At 42.2% G+C, this 24,507-nt stretch overlaps 1 protein-coding gene across 2 annotated transcripts; it reads right to left on the bottom strand.

Annotated features, from left to right (window-relative positions):
- Positions 1–45: 45 nt before the first annotated feature.
- myh7ba (myosin, heavy chain 7B, cardiac muscle, beta a) lies at positions 46–16,266 on the bottom strand. Of its 2 annotated transcripts, XM_080890758.1 has the most exons (44): positions 16,179–16,266; positions 15,750–15,898; positions 15,059–15,162; positions 14,804–14,947; positions 14,497–14,653; positions 14,362–14,389; positions 13,972–14,068; positions 13,377–13,400; positions 13,197–13,289; positions 13,018–13,081; positions 12,839–12,937; positions 12,648–12,751; positions 12,396–12,534; positions 12,168–12,286; positions 11,682–11,831; positions 11,270–11,440; positions 11,022–11,201; positions 10,794–10,926; positions 10,623–10,699; positions 10,197–10,284; positions 9,983–10,100; positions 9,772–9,895; positions 9,199–9,335; positions 5,476–5,731; positions 5,134–5,376; positions 4,810–4,986; positions 4,578–4,723; positions 4,397–4,487; positions 3,930–4,319; positions 3,723–3,849; positions 3,518–3,636; positions 3,206–3,402; positions 2,930–3,113; positions 2,587–2,752; positions 2,365–2,489; positions 2,168–2,283; positions 1,895–2,087; positions 1,604–1,807; positions 1,393–1,518; positions 1,107–1,277; positions 904–1,008; positions 731–826; positions 413–547; positions 46–160 (listed from the first exon to the last, which is right to left on the bottom strand). In XM_080890758.1, the coding sequence occupies exons 2-44, from the start codon at positions 15,844–15,846 to the stop codon at positions 149–151; spliced, it is 5,826 nt and encodes a 1,941-aa protein (XP_080746884.1). In that variant the 5' UTR covers positions 15,847–15,898; positions 16,179–16,266; the 3' UTR covers positions 46–148. The 2 variants fall into 2 exon arrangements, with proteins under 2 accessions (XP_080746884.1, XP_080746883.1); XM_080890757.1 differs by lacking the exons at positions 13,972–14,068; positions 14,804–14,947; positions 15,059–15,162; positions 15,750–15,898; positions 16,179–16,266 and having other exon boundaries at positions 14,497–14,584.
- Between the last annotated feature and the right edge of the window lie 8,241 nt (positions 16,267–24,507).

Here is a 24,507-nt window from a genome sequence, read left to right as displayed (position 1 = left end):
AATCGCATCTCTCTATCACATTGACACACACACACACACGACACGTTTAAAGGTTTAAAAGTCTTTATTTGGAGGGTGTGCCATCACAGTTGGTGCACAGCTGTTGCAGCTGGCTGACTGTCGTAGGTTTGAGGGCAGCTTTCTTCCATCACTCGGCCAGCTGAAAAGCACGAGACAGTGATGTTTGTTAGCAACAACATACACAGTGTCAGAGTTACTCATAACCGTGCTACAGATCACATGAGAGGGCTAAAGTGAGTTCATCTTTAACAGAGGATTACATCTAGTCTCTTCTAAAATTAGTCCATGCTACGGAGCCCGCTGGCTAATTTTAAAATATTCTTCCAAAGGTCATACAATTCCATTCTGCAGTGAGCTGTAACAAGAAATGCATTGTGGGTTGTTTACCGACCTTGGTGCCTTGATCCCGGGTGCGGGTACGCAGCTTGTTGACCTGTGATTCAGCCATATCGGCCCTCTCCTCTGCATCGTCAAGCTCATGCTGGAGTTTCCTGTACTTGGACATGTTGGTGTTCACCTGATCTTCCTGCGTAAAAGAAAACCAAGAAAAATATTCAATTTACACCAAACTAAAAGATCTTTGAGTATTCTATTGATATTTTCAGTCTGGTGGCGCACAGAAAAGCTCAGAAATTTGTAGTTTAAACAACATCACTTAGAATCATCGCTTCGATTACAGCTTTCATTTACTGTCAAACAGAAAACTCACCGCTTCTTCAGCCTGTCTCTTGTAACTCTTTACTTTGGCTTGCAGCTTGTCGATGAGGTCTTGCAGGCGGACCAGATTCTTCTTGTCCTCCTCGGCCTGCAGAGAAACAGAGGTAGGTCTTACATCTTATTTGCACACCTCTGCATGCTCCGTGTGCACACGCAGTGAGTTACCTGGTAGGAGAGCTCTTTGATTCTCCTTTCATACTTGCGCACTCCCTTCTGATACTCTTGGCTCTTCTTTTGCTCAGACTCAAATTCGTTCTCCAGTTCTTTGACCTACCATTGCAATAAGCAAATGACTAAAACTCACTCCAAAGTAAAGCACGTGGACGAGAGACTATGTAAATATGCAGTTGACTGATGTGATTTCCTACTCTGGCCTCCAGCTTCTGAACTTGCTTCTTTCCACCCTTGAGGGCAATCTGCTCAGCCTCGTTCAGACGCATCTGCAGGTCCTTTATGGTCTGCTCCATGTTCTTCTTCATCCTCTCCAGATGCGCACTTGTGTCCTGCTCCTTCTTCAGCTCCTCTGCCATCATGGCCGCCTACAAATGCAGAAAATCTCTGTTAAATCGGCAAATAATCTAACTTAATTGCAACCAGTCCTATGCCACAGATGTATACAGTTGTATTTGGTATTTTGGTTACTGGGGCACTTACATCAGTGATTGCCTTTTTGGCTTTTTCTTCTGCATTACGGCACTCCTGTACGGCATCATCCACCTCATTCGACAGCACGGACAGATCGCCCTCCAGCTTCTTCTTCTGGTTGATCAGCCCAGTGTTCTGAAACGGAAAACTCCTTCCAACATTTAAAGTACAAGACTATAACTAGTGCTATCTTAAAAAACATCTAATATTTTCTTCCAACCTGAGAGTGCAGCAGGTTGACTCTTTCAGTAGCCTCGAGCAGTTCATGTTCTGCCAGCTTGCGTGAGCGATCGTTCTGCTCCAGCATGGCCCTGAGCTCCTCCACTTCGGCGGTGAGCAGGTTGTTTCGACGCTCTGTCACTGCAACCTGCTCCTTCAGCTCCTCGTTCTTGTGGGTGGTCTCATCCAGCTCTAGCTGAGTGTCCTGGAGTCATGCGTCAGGTGGAGAAAGTCATTAGAGTGCAATGGCACATCAGGTGAGCTCACTGACTGGCTGTAGTTATGGACTCACCTTGAGCTGCACCTGTAGGTTTCTGAGGAGTTTCTGGGACTCCGAGGCCTGCCTGTTAGCGTGGTTCAACTGCACCTCCATCTCATTCAGGTCGCCTTCCATCTTCTTCCTCAGGCGCACTGCCTCGTTGCGAGACTTGGCCTCAGCATCCAAGGTAGCCTGCATAGACTCCACCGTTTTCTGGTGGTTCCGCCTGAAAAGGAGAAAAAGGCGCAAATAAAAAACTCCTGCAGATCAGCAAGAGTGTAATTGAGCTTTATCTAGAAAACCCACCGAAGATTGTCAATTTCTTCATCCTTCTCCGCTAGCTTCCTGTCAATATCAGCTTTTATCTGGTTAAGCTCCAGCTGGGTCCGGAGAGTTTTGCTCTCTTCGTGTTCCAGAGTAGCCTGAGACAGACAGATGGAGCATTAAGAATTTAGCAGACTGTTCTTAAGGAATATTGCACATAAACGCAGCAAGCTGCTTACTTCAGCTTCCTCTAGTGCAGCTTGAATCTCACTTTTCTCGATGTCCAGACCCTTCTTTATCTTTTCCAGCTCGTGAATGGTTTTTCCTCCCTGACTGATTTGATCTGAAAGGTCAGCAATCTCCTCTGGTGGAGAAGATATGTGAAAGTATTATATTTAAATTTACGTCAAGGGAAAACCTTTCTGTAAATTCCAGCTGAATTTTAATGATGCCATGTGTACCTTGGAGGTTCTTGTTCTCCCTTTTGATGGTCTCCAGATGTTCTATGGTCTCCTCATAGGTGTTCTTCAGTTTAAAGAGCTCTGTGCTCAGGCCACGAGACTCTTTCTGAGAGGTCTCCAGCTCTGACTGGGACTCTTCGTACTTCTGCTTCCATTCAGCTAGCACCTGGAAGGGACAATTAAAGGTTTTCTTTGGCTTTTTATTAGCATTGCTTCTCAGAGGGTCTAGATTGAGGTGCAAAAATAGGGTGATATTCCCTAAAGAATGCAAAGATAATTCACCAAAGTAGGTCACATCAGGAATGCAGTACTGATGATGTAGGGTCCTTGTCATTGCCAGTACCTTGTCAAAGTTCCGCTGCTTTCTGTCCAGGGCAGCAGCCGCAGCATTGGCACGTTCCAGATCAATGACCAGGTCTTCGATCTCTGTCTGGAGTCGATGTTTCGTCTTCTCCAGGGAGGAGCACTTGGCATTGGAAGCTTCTACACTCTCTTCAGCCTCCTGTAGGCGTGCCACCAGCTTCTTTCTAATGAGAGGCAAACAGAACTGAAAGTCAGCTCTCAAAATAATCACGTGGCGCCATCGAATTTTGCAAGTTAAAAACCACATCACGCTCACTTGGCTTCCTCCAGCTCCTCAGTCCTCTGGATGGCATCAGTTTCATACTTTGTCCTCCACTGAGCCACCTCAGCGTTGGCTTTGGACAGAGCTCTCTGCAGGTCAGCCTTGGTCTCCTGCTCTTCATCGTACTGCTCTCTTAGGAGATCACAGTCGTGCCGAGACGATTGGAGAGCATGGGCCAAGGCGCTCTTGGCCTTAAGAGATCAGTTATGATGGTAGAAAAGGAGTTAATTTAACTGGAGGAACTCTCAACACACGCCGAGTGAGCCGGTAAGTTTTGACTGATGAACTGATCAATTGGGAGCTGACCTTATTCTCCTCCTCAAGCTGTTTCTTGAGCTCCTCCACGCTCTGGCTGAAGGAGTTTTTGGCACGTTGGAGCTGGGACACCATGCCCTCTCGCTCCTCAAGCTTCCTGCCCAGCTCGGCTGCATAGTGGAGTTAAGCAGTTACAGGCATTACTTATGAGTCTATGAAATCTGTGAGATTTTTAGATCAAATTATAGCCTCTTACCACTCTCAGCCTGAGCACGGGCCTTTTGTGTGCTGGTTTCACTGAGCTGCCTCTGGAGCTCCTCCACCTTGGCTTTAGCCTCGTTCATTTGATCTTCATAGAGTCGGCACGTCTTCTCTGAAGTGGCCTGTTGAGTAGATGCAAATTCTTTGATTTCGCCACAAATATAAATGCAATTCCCGTACTAGTTTAAATCTCTATCTATACCTTGCCCCTGGAGAGCTGCTCCACAGTCGAGGCCAGGTCATCGGCCTCCATCTTGGCCTCGCTCCTCTCTTTCTCCAGTTTCTGCTTAACCCTCTGCAGGCTGTCAATCTGCTCGCTCAGCTCTGCCACGGTGTCGGCGTGCTTCTTCCGCAAAGCTGCGGTCGTGGCCTCGTGGTGCAGCATGGCTTCCTCCAGGTCCCGCCGCAGCTTCAGAAAATCCGCCTCTCTCTTCTTGTTCATCTCGATCTGGGCCGAGGTGGCTCCACCGGCCTCCTCCAGGCGCTCGCTCAGCTCCTCCAGCTCACGGGCCACGTCCCCGCGCTGCTTCTCCACTTTAGCCCTGTAAGCCCTGTCGGCCTCTAGCTCCTCTTCCAACTCCTCGATGCGAGCCTGGAGAAAAGCGACAGTCAGTTACTTTGTGATGGTGGCTCACATCTGCTCTACTAGAAGCTAAGGCTCATTTTCACCTGCAGCTCCTTTATCTTCTTCTGAAGCTGATTGGACAATGCTTGCTCATCTTCTATCCTTGTGCTAATTTCATTCATTTCAAAGTCTTTTCTGTTGGGAAAATGTTCGGGAATCGTTCTTTATCATTCACTCTTTATAGTTTAAAAGATGGTTTATCTGCGATTATGGGACAATCCTCACTTTTTCAGCTTCTCTTCAAGTTGCTGTTTGTCATTCTCCAAGTCCATCACAGACTCTAAAGAGAGCTTTAGATCTCCCTCCAGCTTACGTTTGACTCGTTCCAGGTCCATACGTAGCTTTTTCTCTTGTTCCAAAGAGCCTTCCAGCTGATGAACCACAGAAAGAAAACATCTTACAATTTTGACTAAATGGTGTAACAGCACTTTGTTTCTGTGTTTAGTCTTAAACTCACATCATCTACTTGTTGCTCCAGCTTAGCCTTTGCTTTGGTCAGAGTGTTGACTTTGTCCTCCTCTGCCTGTAGGTCATCCAGAGTCTGCTGATGAGCCTCCTGAAGAGCCTTCTTCTCCTTGGTCAGCTTCAGTATGGTTTCATCCAGAGCTGCCATTTCCTCAATTAGGTTTTTCACCTGCAAAATAAAAAGATTAAAAATGAGTTTAACAATCAGCCAGTGAGAAACTGAACTCCTGTCCACTGTGCATGCTGTGGTCCTTTCTCTGGCCTCTTAGCGCCCCCTGGAGGAAGCTTACTGCTCTTTCTCATCCATTTTTCTTACCTTGTTCTCAGTGGCATGCTTCTCCTTTTCCAGTTTAGCCAGGGTGATCTCCAGATCGTCTATATCCTTCTTCAGCTCGGCACACTCATCCTCCAGCTTGCGCTTCTTAGCGAGCACATTAGAGCTCATCTCTTCCTCGTCCTCCAGCCTTTCCAGGAGTTCCTTGACTTTGGCCTCCAGCTGGATCTTAGTCTTGATGAGCAGGTCACAGCGTTCCTCAGCGTCTGCCAGGTTGTCCTGCTCCTGTGAGGAAGAAAAAGTACATCTTTAGCAAATTTCTCACTACGCCAGTGTGTGTAAAGGCTGAATGTGTAAATACCGCACATCAGGAGAAAAACTTACGGCTTGCAGCTGTAGAGAGAGGTCATTCTTCTCTTGGATCAGGCTGACCTGCCGCTCTTCCAGCTCCTTCCGTTTCATTTCAGATTTTTCCAGAGCTTCCTTCAGCTTGGCCAGCTCCTCCTTCAGAGACGCCAGCTCTTTCTCGTTAGCGACGCTCTTCAGGAGGGGTTTTATTTTGAAGAAGAGCTTCATCCAGGGCCAGTGCTTGACGGCGTTGAAGGCCCGGATGTTCCACTGGATGATCATCAGAGCCTCTCTGAAAACATCAACAAAAGGTTTTCTTTGTTTAAAACCTGTTGTGTAGCTAAATTAGTTTTATATAACATAATTTAATTGACAAAAAAAGCTGTTTTAGTGTTCGGTCATTTTTTCCTATTAGTTTTAATGCTTATACAGGCAATGTTTTTACCAGGGGTAAACTTTCAGAACGGATCTCTCAACGCAAACAACTACATCACAGTCATGTGACATTTTGACTGGAAAAAAATATATTTTCTATATATTTATGTGAGCAAACATGAATTAAATTTGTGTAGCTTTAATGTTATTTCAGTAAATTAAAAGTAAATATAAATGTAGTTTTTGTTCCCTGTGATCACTTCTACTGGGAGCATGTAATCAGGGAAAGGTCGAGTAAAGAGAATGATATATTAACTGGAGAGCTAAAAGTGTTATATTTGAAATGAATAAAAGGTGCAGAATAAATGGTTTAAACAACTAAAAGCTACAGATAAGAAGTTCAAATAGAAAACTTAAATAAATGGATATATTAGGTACACTCAAAAAAATGAATGAGGTGGATTGTTCAGTGTATATTAATTATTTATTTTCATTTTACTTAAAATATATGTTTTTGTTAAGTTAACATATGTTTTTCTAATCAAGTCTACGTAATTGTGTCTATTATTCAACGTACATAATACTGTGTTACTTGATCGCATAACATTTAAGTTAAGTCAATTAGGATCGATATACCTTGTATATCCACAAGGTGGCAGTAATGCAAAAACAGTTGTAATGAAACCGCGCAGAACAAGAAGGTTTCACGGCTTGTGCCTGCTCATGCGCAAGACTTCAAATTTAACTGAAAAAGGCTGTTTTGGCGCCAAGCTGCTGTTTCTTTGAGAGGTAAGACCACTTTTTTCTTTGACTATGTTGTGTAGTATCTATATGTCCAGCATGGTTATATTTTACGTTTGTCTTACAAGACATGTTATATCGTTTGCGTGTGCTTGTTTTACATTAGTTTTACTGGGTCCTGGACATGCTTATTTTGTGGACTGTATAAGAAACATTTTTATTGTTTTTTGTTTTATTAAGGGATTAGCTACAGGGGTTCATGTGATTGGTCACTTGCAATGTTGAACCTGGAACAACATTTTCATGATGGTCTGGGAACAACACCAACACGAGGATATCAAATCATCCAAGTTGGGAATGCAGGATGAATGTATATTTTGTGGACTTTTAAAGACGAACAATTGTTTCCATGTTAAAATGTTTACATCTGAAGTTTTTTGCCCAAACACTGGTAAAATAAATGTTGACAGTGGCGAGTGTTAAATGGTTACTGCTGTGCTGTTGCAAAAAAACTGAACGCTGACAAGCTGTTTTATTGTTAGACCATAATGTTGGCATGTTTTGTTAAAGTTTTATTTGGGATGGTGATGTAATTTTCTTTGATTGCTAATATCAGTGGACTATTTATTATTATTATTATTATTATTATTATTATTATTATTATTATTATTGTTGTTGTTGTTGTTGTTGTTGTTGTTACATAATTTTTTTTTAAATTGTGGCTGTTGAGGTGGACACTTCACTTTGCATTGTTAAAGGAAAGCACTTCATTGGCATTGTGTTACTGGACTGACCCTAAGCAATCATTGCAAATAGCAACTTTGCTATCCATTTTAGACACTAAAAGAAAAAAACACTCACAGACCTTACTAGCATCACATGTGCATAACTCAAGTGTCATCTTATCAATGTGTTATGTGATCTTCAATGCGTTTTTTTTCTCTTCTATTTCTGGTAGATACAGACATTTAATTTAAAGTCTTGATGTTGCATCTGTCTACATACTGTTAATTACTAACCCTAATGAGCTGTTGTGTTTTATTTTGGACTGGGTTTACACAAATGCTCACTGAATGTGTTGGCAATAAAATAAATTTAAAAAAATAAGTTGGATGTACTTAATTCATTTGTGTGGAACCTGTTGACAAAATAGATTTAGGTAAAACTAATTAATAAAGCACAAGGTGGCTGAAAATATAATATTTGAATTAATCTAACTTAAATTTAACATTTTACTGCCACAAATAAGAAATGTGTTGAAGTAACTAATCTTAACTATCTAACCTGTAAATATATCATCTATGTTCATACAACATAACTTGATTTAGTTAGTCTTAAATATGTCTTGTTAATCTTAAGTAGTTTTTTTAAATTAGATGAACTAAAGATTTTTGCTTTAAACTAACATAATTCAATTTCGTGGAACCTGTTGACAAAATAATTTTAATTAAAGTCAACGTTTCATTTTTTTGAGTGTAGCTAAAGTAGTGTCACATGATGCCAAGTCTGCTCGAAAGTTCAGTGGATGCAAAGTTAAAATCCTAAATGTTATACCGCAGGGCGGTTAGGTCAGAGAGATTTATCCCGGGCTTTCCCCGTTTATTTATCGACTTCTTCTTGGCGCTTGATTTTTTGGCACTAACCCTGCGAGTATCCACTCCCTTGTATCTAATCATACACAGATGGATGCCACATGAAATCATACACCTAATGCTGCTTTTGATGTTTCACGACTCTGGCCAAACAGGGTAGCCAGATTGATTTAGTCTCAGCAGGATGGTGTCTCACAGCCCTAAATATGGACCCGGAGCAGATTAGTCAAGGACTTCGCGTCAATGTTTAGAGGGTTTGGGCGAGCGTGCGCTTGCAAGGGTTGGGAGGTGGTGGTTGTGCGGGAGGGTTGAGGGGCTGATTGCGTTTTTGACATGACTCCGTGCCGGGTGCCTCTCAAAGGTGAGCGTTTGTGTTTATTTAGAAACTAAAGCCCTCTGTCCGACAGCCAGCTTTAATCCTCTGTCACCCGCCACCTATCCCATCAATGCACACACTTAGAAGTACAAGCGCCGTGGACAAAAGGGGCCAGGGGCCATTGGGCATCCAGGGAAGGGGTGGGGGTGGTGGTGATGGTTGTATTTTTAGGGAGGCCCGGAGCAGCTGCCACTTGACACATGTCGCCACCTGGCTCTGAGGACACCGTCCGCATTGTTTCATTTAGAGAAAGCAGAGGGAGAGAATGGCCAGAGACCTGCGAGCGTGGGGTGTGCGGGAGAGAGATGAGGGGGGTATGCAGCCCTTATTAACAGCAGGGCCACACGCATAACTGGTAACCATACAAGGACAAGCACACGCCTCACACACGCCGATAACACTGCCCTTGCATGCCAAACATACTTGAGCGAGGGAGTGAACGATAAGGTATAGTGTATCACAGGCCGGGGGGCTGGCGGCTCACCGGGCTCTATTAAACCTGTTCGGAGGAGCAACTGTTGGAGGTCTGCTTTTTGTACTCATGTCTTCACCTTCCTGTAAGGTGGAGCTCGAAGACTGGTGTTCATTAACACACTTTCTCTTCTTTTAGAGTAATGAGCAAAATTACTTTTTCTTTTTTCTTTTTCTTTTCTTTTCTTTTCTTTTTTTTTTTACCTCCTTTCCGTCATCTTCAGCAGCTCCATCCTCATGATTTTGCCACGAGCGGCCGCCTGGAACAGCGTCAAGACTTTGGCCAAACGCTCATCCCTCATCTCTTCGAGGTGACCCAGCAAGCCTGCTTTGAAGAACACCTACATGAAAAGAAACACTGCTTTAATTACAAAATACAAACTAAAAAGTGTGGATTACAAAGATTTTTATTTGCATAATCAAATGGTCGATTAACTTTCAATTTCAAAAATCATTTTAACTTTGACACAGCCATGCAAGGAATACAGCCACAATAAAAATGTACTAAGTAAAATATATTCATATTTGTATTAAAGAAAAACACAGAAACCTTCTAAATAAATGCATTTGAATTGTTAAATTGTTTAATAGCTAATATAAAAAATCTGTGTTATACACTATTAGCATTTTGATTAATTATTATTATTAATTTTAATTTATCCCTTTGTGTGTAAATATGTATATGGAGTATTTTATGTACTGTTTCAATTTAATCTTAAAAAATGTACTGTGTATAAATTATGAGAAACATAGAAAAATATCAAATAAAATAGACACCTTTGTGTGTCCAAATCTGTACTGGCTGTGGTCGATGTCCAGGGAGGCCAGCAGCTTCTCCGCTGCTTTCCTGCTGTCCACAAACTTGTCATCTGGGATGGCGTGTGGGTTCAGGATGCGGTAGCTGATTGAATGATTACCAAACAAAAAGGACCATGATAGCACCGCGATATCTCTTATGTGATCTGAGTGATGTGTGTGCATATCTTACCGCTGCTTGAACTCGGCGTAGAGGATCCGGTTAGGAAAGCCCTTCCTGCAGATCCTGATGCCTTCCAGCACGCCGTTACAGCGCAGCTGGTGCAGCACAAGAAATGCATCCATGATCCCTGTGCAGAACAGGTTTCAAACATGAGTCGTGGTGTCCAAAAGTCCATATTGGTTTTAATCAGCTGGTAATATGTGATGATTACGTTTCGGTTTACCTGGAGTCTTGGTCTCATTAGGGATGATGCAGCGAACAAAATGGGGCTGCGTGCTCCGGAGGTTGGTCATCAGCTTATTCAGATTTTCCTGCAGGAACAAAGAATCACAGCAAACCAAATGAGTGAATAAAAATACTTTGAATAATCTGTTAAAATACCAAAGACATCAACCATGCAAAACCTGTTACTCTGTGACGCTCACATGAGAAATCCTTGAAGTAAAGAAGAGAGGAGCCAGCACAGACTTAAAGTGATGTTCATGTGATCATTGCCCTAAACATCACTGCAAGTCTTAACTGCCTCCGTCCCCATGCTCCAGTGACATCCACAATTTTGCACTAAACACCTGCATTAAAGCCTCTCAGTGCATTTGCTTCCAGCTTCAGTGTTTTTCCACAAGCCCTGCAGCAGCCACATCAGCCTCACCTTATGAAGCTGGGACACAGTCTGGAAGGAGGCTGCCTTCTTCCTCTTTTCCTTGCCACCTGCCTTGGGGTCGGGCGCTGCAAGGGTGTCAAAGGAAGGATTACTAAATTAATAAACGATTAAAACATCATTTATTCATTCTTTAGTCATCCATCAGAATCCAAACTGTACCTGAGTCAGAGCCAACGTAATTCTCATACAGAGAAGCAAGCAGCTTGTTGGCAGACTTTTGGAAACAAGCCACCACTGTCTCATTCAGTGGGTCCTTATTTTTGTCTAACCAGCCAAAAATGTTGTACGGTACCTACAAATAAACAAACAAATGCAAATGTATAAACAGGTAATGTATTAAATGTAAAATGTTATCTTGTAGAATTGCTCTTGTGAAAACCAACTTACTACTCCAGCGTAGTGCACCAGTTCAAAATGGGCCTCGAACTTGCGCTTCTTGTCTGGCCGTGGTTTTTGGAAGTTTGGTGACTTGCCAAGGTGATTGTCATACATCTTGGCTTTAAAGCTGTTATCTGAAGCCTTTGGGAACATGCACTCCTCTTCAAGGATGGACATGATGCCCAGCGGCTGCACCAAACACAGCATGTTAGTCTCTATAAGCCCTCACATGTGTAACAGCACAACGCTGTGCTCACCTTTTCAATGAGATCAATGCACGCTTGAAGGTCCAGCCCGAAATCGATGAAGGTCCATTCGATACCCTCTCTCTTGTACTCTTCCTGCTCCAGGATGAACATGTGGTGGTTGAAAAACTGTTGCAGTTTCTCATTCGTGAAGTTGATGCACAGCTGCTCAAAGCTGTTGAGCTTCAATGGAAGAAAAAAGAAAAAAGAACAGGTGTTCAGAGGAGACACCACAGGAGCATGAAAAACAGGAGGAACTGTTACAGATCAGCCTGCAGCGTTGCCGAGTCATTGCAGTGTGAGCTACGGCGAGGAACGATCAGGTTACAAAAAGACGTATCATCACGCAAGTGTTGAACTAGTTTTATTTTTTCAACTTTTATCTGTATGACTGTTATTTGAACTTTCATGCAGATCAACTCACATCAAAGATCTCAAACCCTGCAATGTCCAAGACTCCTATGAAGTACTGGCGAGGGAGGGAGGTGTACAGGGTCCGGTTGATGCGCCCCACGAGCCATTTGAACATGCGGTCATACGTGGCTTTGGCCAAAGCTCCGACTGCATAGGTAACCTTCAGGACCCAAGCACAGTTACACACACACACACACACACACACACACACACACACACACACACACACACACACACACACACACACACAAAGAAGGAATACTATCATTCACGTGGATGGCCTCTGTTGTTTGAAAACCATATTCTAGTGTGTGTTGAGAGGTGAGTGTATTGACTGAGGATTAAGAAGCCGTCCTTCCATTAGCCTAGCGGTAGGAGAGCAACCACTGAACTTTTACTCCACTGTACTAATAGATGTTTGTATGATTATTATGGGGTGGATTATGCCTCTTTACGCTTAACAAAAACACAGACATGAGACACTGCGTCTCCTCACCTGTTCAACATTCTGTCCCTTCACAACATACTCATTTCCCACCTTCACCCTTGGGTGGAGGAGGCCCTTGATGAGGTCAGCTGAACTGACTCCCATCAGGTATGAGGCTTTGTCTGCATCTGGTAGCAGAAAGGGAGATGAAAAACGTGTGAAACATGACCCCTGTTTTAACTGCATGGTTTCTTTTCATTCTTTTATGCTCACTCCTTGCAGACTACAGGTTCTTACTTTCAGTGCCGTCGGCCTCCGCCTGTTCCTCGCGCTGCTTTTGCTTGAATTTCATGTTGCCAAAGTGCATGATGGCTCCGACTATTTTATAGCAGCCATACTTCTCCTCTGGTAGGAAGCCCAGGATGTCCATGGCATGCTGTAAGAGATCAAGAAAGCAACGCTCACAACTTTGCAAATCTATTCAGCGTACAGGTTTGGGTTTGTTTTTTTGTTTTGTTTTGTTTATCAGCGAAGAGGATAAAAGTTTACATCAGTGGCCATCAGCTCCAGCCCATCATCCAGGTTCTCGACAGTCGTCACGCCCTGGGAGCAGAAGTGGTAGTCATATGGGTTGGACGACACCAGCAGCATGTCTGGAAAACAAAGGTTTTTTAAAATCATTTTGCAGATCAGCAGTAGTACACAGTATCTAAATATCCAAAGTAACCAGAGTAACTAACCTAAGAGTTCTGGTTTCTTCTGTGACATGATCTGGTAGTAGATGTGGTAGCTTCTCTCACCAGGCTGCTGGAATATAACTCTGGATTTTTCCAGAAGATCTGAAGGACATGTTTGTGTGGGACATGAAACAAACTGAGAACTGTGTGGTTTTAATCACTCTGCGCTTTTATTTACTCACATATGTCAATGTCAGCTGAGGCCAGTTTGCCAGTAGGACCAAAGTGGATCCTAATGAATTTGCCCTGCAGACGTAAGAAATCATCGAGTTTAAAATAAATAATCACTATTAAGAGAATTCCAAATATGTTTCAATCCATAAACTCTGTTTTAGACTAAGTACAGTTTCCAGTTACTCACAAATCGGGATGAGTTGTCATTCCTTAGCGTTTTGGCATTACCAAACGCCTCCATGGCAGGATTCGCCTCAATGATCTGATCCTCCAGAGTCCCCTGCAAAGAAAAAAAAAGTGTAATATAAAAAAAATGCCAACACAAAGTAATTTTTGACAGTTGTGTTTATTTTGCTGCTAAACTCACCCCAGTTTTGGTTGCAGGACCTTGCTGTAAAGAAAGAAGGGGAAAAGAGTGTGAGTGTCATATCACAGAAGCCATGACTGAATAATGCTCTCACAATCAAAGGGGAACACCATGATCGACTGGAAAATTAGAAACTTGGTGTTAAAGCTGTGGTAAAAAAAAAAAAAAAAAAAAAAAGGCCACCATGTTTCTTATGATGAACGGAGGGAAGAAAAAGGGGAGCATCAAACAACACGGAAAAGTCCCAAAAAAAATTAAAGCAAAAGGGGAAAAGAAGAGAAAATTAAAATTCTGAGCCATAAAAAAGGGAAAAGGGGAGAGGAAAAAAGAAATGATTAAAAACAATAAGAAAGCAGAGTGGAGCAGCTGGAACACAACACATGAAGGTAGAGACTCAGACATGAATGTAATCAGTTCTCACATTCACCATGTTGACAGTGAGGAAAATGTATGGACATGGTTTTAAGGGTGTACACTGAAGGGGTCCTGGGACCAAAAAAAAGAGGAAGAAAATAAAAATTAAATGAAGCAAAAAAAAAAAAAAAAATTAAAAAACGGGAGGAAACAAAAATACGGGTTGCCACATCGGCCTTACTCCTTTTTTGGCAGGTGTATCCCCGAGAGCTGCCACAATGGCAAAATACTGAATGACACGTTTCGTGTTGACAGTTTTGCCAGCACCGGATTCTCCGCTATAGGAGTGTAAAAAAAATAACAAAGTGTACATACAAACAGACACAGTAAAAACTGCTCACAAAACTGGTACACGTACACTGCATGTTACAAGTGGGGTAAAAAAATTAAAAAGGAAGGAACAAGGTTCAGTCAGAGAAAAATAAAAAATGGAGGAAAAAACAAAAAAATCTTCAAATCAAATCTTTAAAATTGTTGTACGTGTGTAAGATGTGTATTTCTTCCCAAATTTGTGGCTTGAAACAAGACCAAATTTAAAAATAAAATAAAAAATAAAGCAGGTGAAACTTACGTGATGAGCATGGATTGATTCTCTCGATCTGATGAAGACAGAATAGATGTGTGTTTATATTTAAAAAGACACCACCTGCGTTAGACCACTTTGCAGAGTTATTTCACATGTGCGTGAGTGTGTGTGTGCACTCACTGCGAAGCATGTCATTGTAGGCATTGTCTGCAATCGAGTAGATGTGCGGCGGTGCCTCAGAGCGGCGTTTTCCTTTGTAGGCAGCCACCACAGGAGCTGTGTAGACAGGCAGCCATTTGTATGGATTCACTGTCACGCAGAAGAGCCCCGAGTAAGTCTGAGGAAACAGAGGGACAAGACACAAGATGCCTAAAACCATCTTTCTACTGAGAGGCTGACTTCACACAAGCTCACAGCTGAACTCTGGATAATCTAGCCACTTAAAGCAACCTGGAAACATGGCATCCCTCGGTGCTGAGATACTTACATAGATCATCCAGGCGCTGTAGCGTCTGCGCAGGTTGTGAAGCACAGAGGCCTCATTGAGGTGCGTCAGCATGGCCATGTCTTCGATCATGTCATACTTTGGAGGGTTCATTTGCTGGATGTCACAGTCCTTCACTGTCAGGGTCTGAGGCGATGGACACACAAAGACATGAGAAAGAAATCATGCAGATACAGTTAAAGTCATGAGAAGATGTGTCAGCAGGTACCACCGTACCACAGAGGGATGAACATTTACCCTGCCATCTTTGGTCTCAACAATGACTTTGTCACCGCTGACTTCCTTGATCTCGATCTCAATGTAAGCCTCTTTTTCATCCGGGATCCAAGCTCGCTTCTTACCTGGCAGAGGTGTAGAGAGAGAGGAGTATTATTGAGAGGATTGGGGGAATTATTGATAATAAAAAAACAAATCTCAAAAAATTTAATAATAATAATAATAATAATAATGGATTGGATTTATATAGCGCTTTTCAAGGCACCCAAAGCGCTTTACAATACCACTATTCATTCACTCTCACATTCATACACTGGTTAATAAACATTTAGTTAAGCAGATTTAAACAAACAAACAAACAAACAATATATATATATAATGTAAATGCAAAGTTCAAATCAAACGTTGAATAAAATATGAATAACTAATAACTAACTAATATATGTTCTGTTATGTTAGGATGCATTTGTTGCGATCACAATGATCTCAATTTTAAAATTCCAAACATAGTTTACGCATTTTTGTTGTTGTTGTTGTTTCAAAACTGTTTGTTTTATCCCTTTAAAAACATTACATTAAACACAGCTTTGTTACTAAAATGAAAAGGCCTAATCGCACAACATCAGATAGATTTCTCCTTTTTTAAAAATACTATTTCTTAAGTGAAGCGCTTTAAGGTTTAGTTCCTTTGAAGTCTCCTTAAAAGGCCTACCGTCAAAAGCCGTGCTTTGCATCGCCAGCAGCTCCAGATCAGATTTGCGTAAAAACGGCGAAGCCTCTCCAAACTCTTTCACGTCAAAGCGCGACATGGTGGCAGCTCCTCGCCGGCCCCGAAAACTGGAGGCACCAGTTGAAGAATTTCTTTGATAAGAAGACAAATCTTTGCATTAAGGTCAGTAGCTCATTACATGTCAAAGCGCCTGTGGTTACTTCAGTTTCCACGACGGGATGAAACGAAAACAGCCTGTGCGCAAAGAGCGCAAATCCGCTACTAAGAAATCAGAAGAAAACTACAGAAGTGTAAAGACCGTTAACCGACGAAGCAATGGCAAGCGAGATTATTTTACTCTTAAAAAATAAATTGGGACTCTTTAAAAAGGCAGACAATCCCCGCGCGCAAAATGCGCAAAGTTCAACCTACCAAACAGAGGCAAAAAGTTGTCCACTGACCTCAGAAAGAGCACAACGAAATAACTGCTTACTGGGATGTGCCCTCCTTTATACTGTTTTCCTCAAGGTCACGGTCAGTGGACATTTGTCCCTCATTAGCATATGCCACCTCCTCCGACTCCTATTGGTGCGGGGCGCCTGTCTCAATTGACACAAAAGGAAAGCTACGTTTTTGTCATTGCTCTGAACTCAAGCCGGCTATTTTTGTATCCCAGTTATTTTATGCACTGTACACACAGCGAGGGAGTGTTAGAGAGTTGCATTAGGAGCATCCTGGAGGGAGAGAGTTATTATTTTCCTTTATGCAGACTCTGAAGGGCATTGCATGATTACCTCTACCATGAAATAATATGTTTAAAAGACAACAACAAAAACAGGAATAATCAGAGAGACAGAGATGAAAACAAACAAACAAAAACAACAACACTAAAACAGAATCAAAGTTACAGCCAAGACTTCATAATTCATCTTCTCATCTACTTAACTTTTGTTTGACCCTACATTTAACCTCTTGCGTGACTTTCATGCTGTGAACTCACGTTGGCCTCTAAGTAATAGTCGTGCAGCGTTTTTGTTGTCAAGTGCTGCCAGGGATGTTTGCTATTGTGTGTGGCCACAGAGGATGCAACCTTAGAAGAGATTATTTCAGGAGCTGTGTGGCATTAAACATGTTACTATAAATATCCAACATTATATTAATAGAGAGAAACATGGCGCAGGGTTCACAATAAAGAGCCTCATGTGAATTTAAAACCAATAAATGTTTCGATTTATGCCCAAAAAGTGTTGAAAAGAGTCACAGTTTCATGTTTTTCTTTTTTCATCGTTTGTTTTTTCTGCGGAGCTGATGCCAGCAACATGTTTGGATTTACCACACCAAGCCTCTGAGAGGGAAAAAAGCAAAGAAGAATGATGCCTGACCACTGAAAGCCCAGTGTGCTGTATTATCACTTGCAGATGCTGCAATTTTGTGTGTCCGTTAATTGTGTCATAAGCTACTGTGCCTCTCACACTCCTGCTCCAGCAGATCTGACCTTCAGAGCAAAGGGAGAGGTTGGTGTGTGGTATGAGAGCAGGGTGACAGTGCAGCAGCATGGGGGGGGGGGGGGGGGGGGGGAGAGAAAGGGGGACCAGAGTTTCTCAGAATAGACAAAGCCAGAGTCCCGCATTCCTGATAGGGAGATCGACTGTTAACTGTTGGCTGTGTCAAAATCAGCAAAAGCTCTATAGATAAGCCAGAAATGGTCATCTGCTCTTGACAGACTCTCTGCAGTTTATTGTTTGTTTGTTTTTACAAAGTCCTGAAAAGCGGTGGGCCGTCTTGTAACATGACAAGAGAGTGCCCTTTCCCCACAACAACTCAGAGAGTGAGACAGAGAGGAGGAGAAAACCCACTCGTAATGAGATGTCTTGACTTGAGGGGCGGCCATCTTTGTTGATGCCGCTATCTGTTGCCGTGGCAGACTGAGAGGTGTTGCCGTGATGTCTCAAACTTTCTTAGGCATCAGTTAGATAGAGCGGGCCTGAGCTATTCTGGGACGAGGGTCTCTTCAGAGAAGCAGAGGCAGGTTTATGTACCATGTCACTTTGGTGCACCGTTTGAAAAGCTGGCGTGCTGATAACACACGAGGAGAAGATGAATCCCAAAGTCCCCAGAGCTGCTGGCTTTAAATAAGTGCACAAACTCCAGCATGTAAACACACACACAAGCGATTGCAGCTTCGGCGTCGGGCCCAGGACATCTCTCTGCACCGCTATACTGCAGCCCACTGCAACAGCTGACTTCTCGGAGCAACGGCTCTCCTTACGTCCCCAGTGTTCCTCAAAATCATTTAGACCTCCCACCCCACTGCATCCAGGCCCATTATTACTCCTGCTTTGATTATGAGACATTTGTGCAGCTTTAAGTTACCCTGCAGTATAAAATAACCGAGCAGTCGTCCAGCTGTAGAGCTCAGCACCAAAAGTGTGGGGACAGAGTCGTCTCCTGGGGAGGGTTGGCTCACCGGCAGTTTGGTGATGCGAGGAGCTGACATTTGGGGCATCAGGGCTTGATCTGGGGGTCGGTCACAGTTGTTTTAGATCATCATGCACCGAATGCCAGGACGCTTAGGCAGTGAGATGGAGGGAGATTGGGAATTATGACTGCAGTCATTCTCTGCAGTGTTTAATCACGCACTGCATGGTCACACCTCTCGCTCTATGCATTGGGAATGTTCCTCCACAAACAGTAATGCCAAAAAATGATACATTTGTATCTTTTCACATTCACAAATCCCAGTCTGTCATTGAGAAAAGAAATATCATTTTCTTTTCAAGCTGTTTTACTGCAATATGAAGAAGTTTGAGATAAATTCAGTGTCAGAAATCTGGTTATCAGCATCTTTACATAAAGTCCTCTGCGCACCTTTTTCAGCTAAGAACTCTTTATAATTTTCCTTTCTGGCTTCTTTTATTTATTCTTTTTCTCCTGGGAAAGCAGTAACACAGTTTACTCGCTTCAGAGCAAACATATTGATCTAAAAAATGTTTTAAAAGGCAAAATAAAAAGTATGATTTGAAGAGCCCTGCTTTGACTTGTAGCAGCAACCTAAAATTGGGGGGTGAAGCTGTGTTTCATTTTGGATCAAAGCATTCATCGCTGGTGGATATATCTGTAATCGCCTCGTGCTTGCCCACAATACCTTGCAGCAACTGTGCGGGCTCAGGTCTTTAGCTGACGCTTCATTGGAGTGGAGACGGGCAGTCGCGTGGCAGAAACACACTCCAAAGCCCCCAATTACTCCGCCACACCCGTTCCACTCCAGCCCACCCGTACATTTACCCATACACAGACAACAATAACACGCCGAGGAGTTAATCAGTCTTTTAGCAATCCATTTGGGGCGTTTGATACCTCAGCTATTACTCTCTGGCTCCAGACAATACCCCGTCTCTCATTGTGCTAAGATGTGGTGCGGGTCAGTGGGCCCGGCCAACCCTGCCCTCAGTATGCATGGCAGCCCTCAGCTGTCTTTCTATTTCAGGAGCATGGAGGCATACCTCGGCCCAGCTGGGGCATCAGAAACAATGGGAATACAACCTTATCCAAACAGAGGCCCGCAGACAATCTGACGCACTCCAGGATCTCAGTGACAGCCCCGCTGCAGGCCCCCCCCTGTCTAATAAAGTTGGTAGAAAGGGTTAACAAGGATGCGGTTAGACATATCACTCACAAGTCTTCGTTTAAACACACTAAAACAAATCCACTGTGGTGAGGTTAGTTTGCTGTTTGAGGATGGAAAGTAAACCGAGCTAAAGCTGTTTGTGTGTAGCACGCAGTTTGTAAGCTGTTTGCTTAGCAAAGTTCAAATTGAATTACAGAAAATGACTGACTTACAAGGAAACACATGAATACCGGTACATCTGTGAACTGTTAGCAGTTTTTTAAAAGTATTGAGTGGACTTTATAGTTTGTCCAGCTCATTTTCTTTACCTGCATCACTAAGCCCGATAAATCACTGCAAAATGCAACGTGGATGCATGAAAAAAATAAATATAAAAATCAGGTTACACGATGATGCCCCTCTCCATGTTTTTGATCTCCTGTATTTTGGTTCCAATGAAATCACTGTTTCTAAACAGTGCGCCATGACTTCAGTTGCTCTGCTTGACTTTAAATAGACTTGGAAGGGAAACCTGTCTAGCTGCTTGGAAAGACCTTCAGTCAGTGACCTACAGCATCTCGCTGTCAGGGTAGACATAGCTTCCCTTAATTTACTGTCAGCCCTGCTGAGGGTCCGTTAAAGACGTCCAGGGGTACAGGTGGCGGCGCTCGGCCTCTGACCATAACTGTTTAGACAGAACTGCTGTCACAATGAAAGGCATTTCAGCAGGCCGCGTGGCAGCTCTTTCACAGTTTACTCAGGCTCCGAGCCCCCCGTATGTTTCCTGTATGTGCACGTGCCCATACACCAATATCCAGTCACCCACACAAACACCATCAGGACCTCTGCCATGTGAGATTTCACCTGTCGCCCGTGGAAACCAATCAAGCAGCAAATGCGTTACACCATCGAGTTCAGTTAGTCTACTTTGTTTCCAGGCAGAATTCAAGGTAACTGACACGGGTCGCTTGGCTCAAGGCTAAGGAAACACAAACTTCCTCCACATAACATCATCTGCAAAATCAGAAATACAACTGGTGTTTCATGACTGAGCCCTTTGAAAAAATGCTGCTTGCTGACCAAAATCTGCATTGTTTAAGTGGAGGTTTGGGGAGGCTTTACTGAAAGCCATTTATACATCTATAAATGGGTTATTATGAAATCAGAAGCTGCTGATCCCTTTATCCCTATTATACACTTCTTGTAAACCTCAATTCTGAATTTTTACAGGTTTAAGACGTCTTAAAAATGTAGATCTGCAGCTTGTGTCTGCAAAGAAAGCAAAGGAACCTCTGCTGTGGCCTTCCTGACCAGTCATAGTTTCTCTGTCATCAAAAACCCCCAGAAATGGTTTGGTAAAAACGCAGTGTAAAGCCAGCCTGAGCAGCTGTGTTCAGTCTGTTTTTGTAATCAGTTATTCTGAAGAATGATCTAAATTTACTTCAATTTCTGTGGTAACACAGAAAGAAAATTGCTGACTTTGCCCAAAAAGACAATTCTTTTCTTCCTTTATGCTTTATATGCTACCACAGTCTACAGTCATATGACAATGGGAACATCCAGTTTTTCAGCTTGTAAGACCACCTTTAGCAACAATAAACTGAACTAACACCAGTGATGGCTTCTAATATATGACTTCATCAGTCTCTCAAATTGTTGTGGAGGAATTTTGGCCTACTCTTCTTTGCAAAGTTACTTCTGTCGCTGAGGTTTGCGGGCAATCATTAATGCACAGCTCTCTTACGTTGCCGCCACAGCATTTCATTCACGGCTTCGACTGGGTCATTGCAACACCTCGATTCTTTTCTTTTTCAGCCATTCTGTTGTAGATCTGCTGCTGTGCCTGGGGTCATCGTCAACTTGTGCCAAGCTGCAGCTGTCAGTCAGATGGCCTCACATTTGACTCTAGAATACTTTGGTGGGAGGAGCTCATGGGCGACTCGTGGCTGCACAGGTCCAGTGTCTGCAAAACAAGCCAAAATAATCACCAGCCCTGCCTGACGGTATGAGGTGTTTGTGCGGAGATGTTGTTTTTCCACTTTGCTCTCATCCGTCCAACATTGTTCTAGATCTTTTTTTTTGTGTCTGTTTGTGCTGTGCTGCTATTTTACTTTTTTCAGAGAGGAGAGGCTTTCTCCTGGCAACCCTTCCAAACAAGCTGTACTCATTCATTTTTTTTAAATTGTACTGTCATTAAATTTAAACTTTAACAGTAAATGTAGCACTTCTATGAGAACTCCACTGTGAATTGCTGGGAAGTCCTGTGTAGACTGTGGCACTGTGTTAACACAAACCTAAAAGCTTCAGAGCAGCTACTTTTATAGTGCTCACACTTGCTGATGATCAGTTAATCAAGTACATTTGATTAGCAGCGCCTGGCTGCTACTTTACCTGTTCTGACTGACGCAGTACTTTTGTAACACTAATGCAACGACCCCTGTGAAATCTCTTGTCTTCACATGACTGTACCGCCATCCCAGCTGTTGTAGAAGTAACCCACAGACTTCAGTTCAGGGCTGTTTGAGTGATTTTTCTCACGAACAAACTTGTGACTTTTTTGGATTTTTAATTTAGTTTTTAATTCTCTTTGAGTTTGAATCAGTTTCCTCATTTTAGTTTAGATTTACTTATTTGAAAATGTTTCGTTTTCATGAGTTTCAGTGTTAGCCTCAACGTTTATCTTGCCAAATTTGACTTTATTTCTTCTAACAGTTTTTATTTTATTTGAAATTTCATATTTTTATTTCAGTCAACTGACATGGTTTTTTTTTCCCCACACCTAGTTTTAGCTTTTAGTTTATTTTGAACTGTAACAAACTTCACAACCAAATTTATATTTCTAGTTATCTTTACTTGACACTTCTTATTACTGTGTTTATTATTACTATTAAACTCCATTATTCTGCTCACTGTAAAAAAAAAAAATCCTTTTTTTTCATTCATGTGGTCCTCATAGATGTAAATGTTTTGGGGTTTTTTGAGTACTCGAGTACTCCCCTGCATCCTTGCTTTTAAGGCCCCAATAGAATATATGCTGGTATATTTTGTCATTAAACGAGATGTTTTTTTCTTCTTCCCATATTTCAAATAAACTAATCAGACCAAAATGTTACGGTTTATGTTGACCAAGATCAAAGGATTCTGAGTTCTTATTTAAATTTAATGTGTCATAGCTGGTGTCTTCTTTGTGTATTTTCATGGCCTTTTCCTTTTAATTTAACCATTCAAACATCTTCTCCTATTCTGTGAAGTAAACCACATTTACAGTAAAGTGATCAGCCTCCTGTCATTTCCTCTCCAAACACTAATAAGATCCAGTCTTCAAGTGACTTTAAAAAAGGTTTTGACTTCCCCTGTGTTTGGGATTCATTGCTTGCTTCTAGTTTTTCAGCGGCTGCAGATGGCATCAACCCTTGTCCCACCTAAAGATTCCTCCCTGGGCGTTTAACAGATCCTGCCAACATTTCACAGCTAGTCTGAGGTATGTGTGGCCGCAAGATGTTGAGCAGCAAGAAGTTTGAGCAGGTGAAGAGAGTCCTGAGGGAAAGCTTGGTTCTCCTCCTTCGCTCGCCGAGATGTAACGGAAGGATTGGCCTGGCATTCGGAGAAGTGCTACATCCCGGCAACAGGCCAGACACTCGGACAGCTGGCACTGTGTATGTGTCTCAGTCTTCCTCTTCTCTCACAATATGACAGTGTGTCAGTGGTCTGTTTTCATCTCCTAATTGGCAGTACCAGAATAGTGTGAACATCGGAGGTTGGAGTCTCAGGAGGAGTCTTCTTAACTGTGGCTGACTGCCACTCGGAGGTGGCGGAAAATTGGAATCTGTAAACAAATCACAGCCTCTGCAGAAAGAAGAGAATACTTCCTACACAGGGGGAGTTACAGGCCTCCGTGTCAGCTCTGAATCAGCTGCAAGACGACTGCAAATGCGAGAGATATTTGCCCTTTTGGTGTAAGCTGATGTAATTGTGATCAATGCTACCCTCTGCTGCCACAAAGCATTAATCACAGCTCTCTGCAGTCCCCAACTTTCATTTCAAAGTTAGACAAAGTGATTTTGGAGATAGGCGACTTATGCCTCCATGTTGAAAGAAAAGCTGAACTGATTTCTTAGCTAAACAAGCACCACTTGTTTGATCGTTCTGTCCAAACAAATCTTAAAATGTGCTTTGAATGCGATCATCCTGAATGCAGAGTGCTGGCTTTGAAGTTAAAGCATCTCTCCAGATGATGTTTATTTTTTTAAAAAGAAAAAAAGGTGAAGATAAAAAGTGAGCTACTTTAATTAGCCCTTAAAATGATCTGGTTGTTCGCAAATCCAGCTTTGCCTGGAAGCAAATGTGAGATTCACTGACTCATTGAGATCAGGCAAATTTACAAATATAATAATATTAATAAGATTTCTTAAAAATGCTGAGAAATATGCTAAGAACTCACATACAGCAGTATTTTCTGTCATTTTACAAGAACATTCAGCATTTTTTCTGAGCAGTTTTACAAACAAACAACAATAAAATAGAAGCTCATTCTCTTTCACTTGACAATACTTTCTTTAAAGATATAACACAGTTTGGGGTCAACTTGAAAGAAACCAGATGTGAAATGTAAAAATGAGGTCAGAGGTCAAATGTGACATTTGGATACAAACTATAAAGTCATATTTAGAATCCACATATACAGCTATCATTTCCTAAATGTTGCCAATGCAAATAAAAGCGCACAAAGATGTCATTTTATAAATGGTAGACCCTTTTTGACCTTGAAAAAAGTCACCTGATATGTAGAATCCCCTTATATCATTCCCTATATGATGTCAGCACGAACAATGGCAGTAGGAAACAGTTAAAACTTTTTCTATATAGTTCCATATAGCATCATTGTCACTTTGACCTTTTGATAATCGTGTCAAATATGACATGATCTTTATACGGTGCTTTCTCTATTTTAACAATACACACCACACTTCATAATAATCATAGTTTCTAAGTTATAAGGATTTCTGCCAATCTTTGATCAATAAATCATTAAGCTGACTTTGAAGACCTTGGTTGATGTAAGCCAAATTTTAATAGATTGTTAACACTACCCAACACTACACCCCTAAAACGTTTTTATCAGAATTCATTAGTCATTTTCTGTAATTCAATTAT

Source organism: Rhamphochromis sp. 'chilingali' (assembly GCF_963969265.1).
Source record: "Rhamphochromis sp. 'chilingali' genome assembly, chromosome: 9".
Taxonomy (NCBI): domain Eukaryota; kingdom Metazoa; phylum Chordata; class Actinopteri; order Cichliformes; family Cichlidae; genus Rhamphochromis; species Rhamphochromis sp. 'chilingali'.
The sequence above is the reverse complement of the archived record's forward strand: the minus strand, read 5'-3'. Positions and strand labels throughout refer to the sequence as shown.

What these genes read in the sequence shown, in the direction of transcription:
- myh7ba (XM_080890758.1), bottom strand. Translation starts at nt 15,846, where the DNA reads ATGTCGCGCTTTGACGTGAAAGAGTTTGGAGAGGCTTCGCCGTTTTTA. An exon ending in TTGAGACCAAAGATGGCAGG is followed by an intron (nt 14,948 to 15,058) that starts GTAAATGTTCAT and finishes CCATCGCCTCAG; the next exon opens with ACCCTGACAGTGAAGGACTG. An exon ending in CTTGAAGAGAAGCTGAAAAA is followed by an intron (nt 4,488 to 4,577) that starts GTGAGGATTGTC and finishes TTTTCCCAACAG; the next exon opens with AAAAGACTTTGAAATGAATG.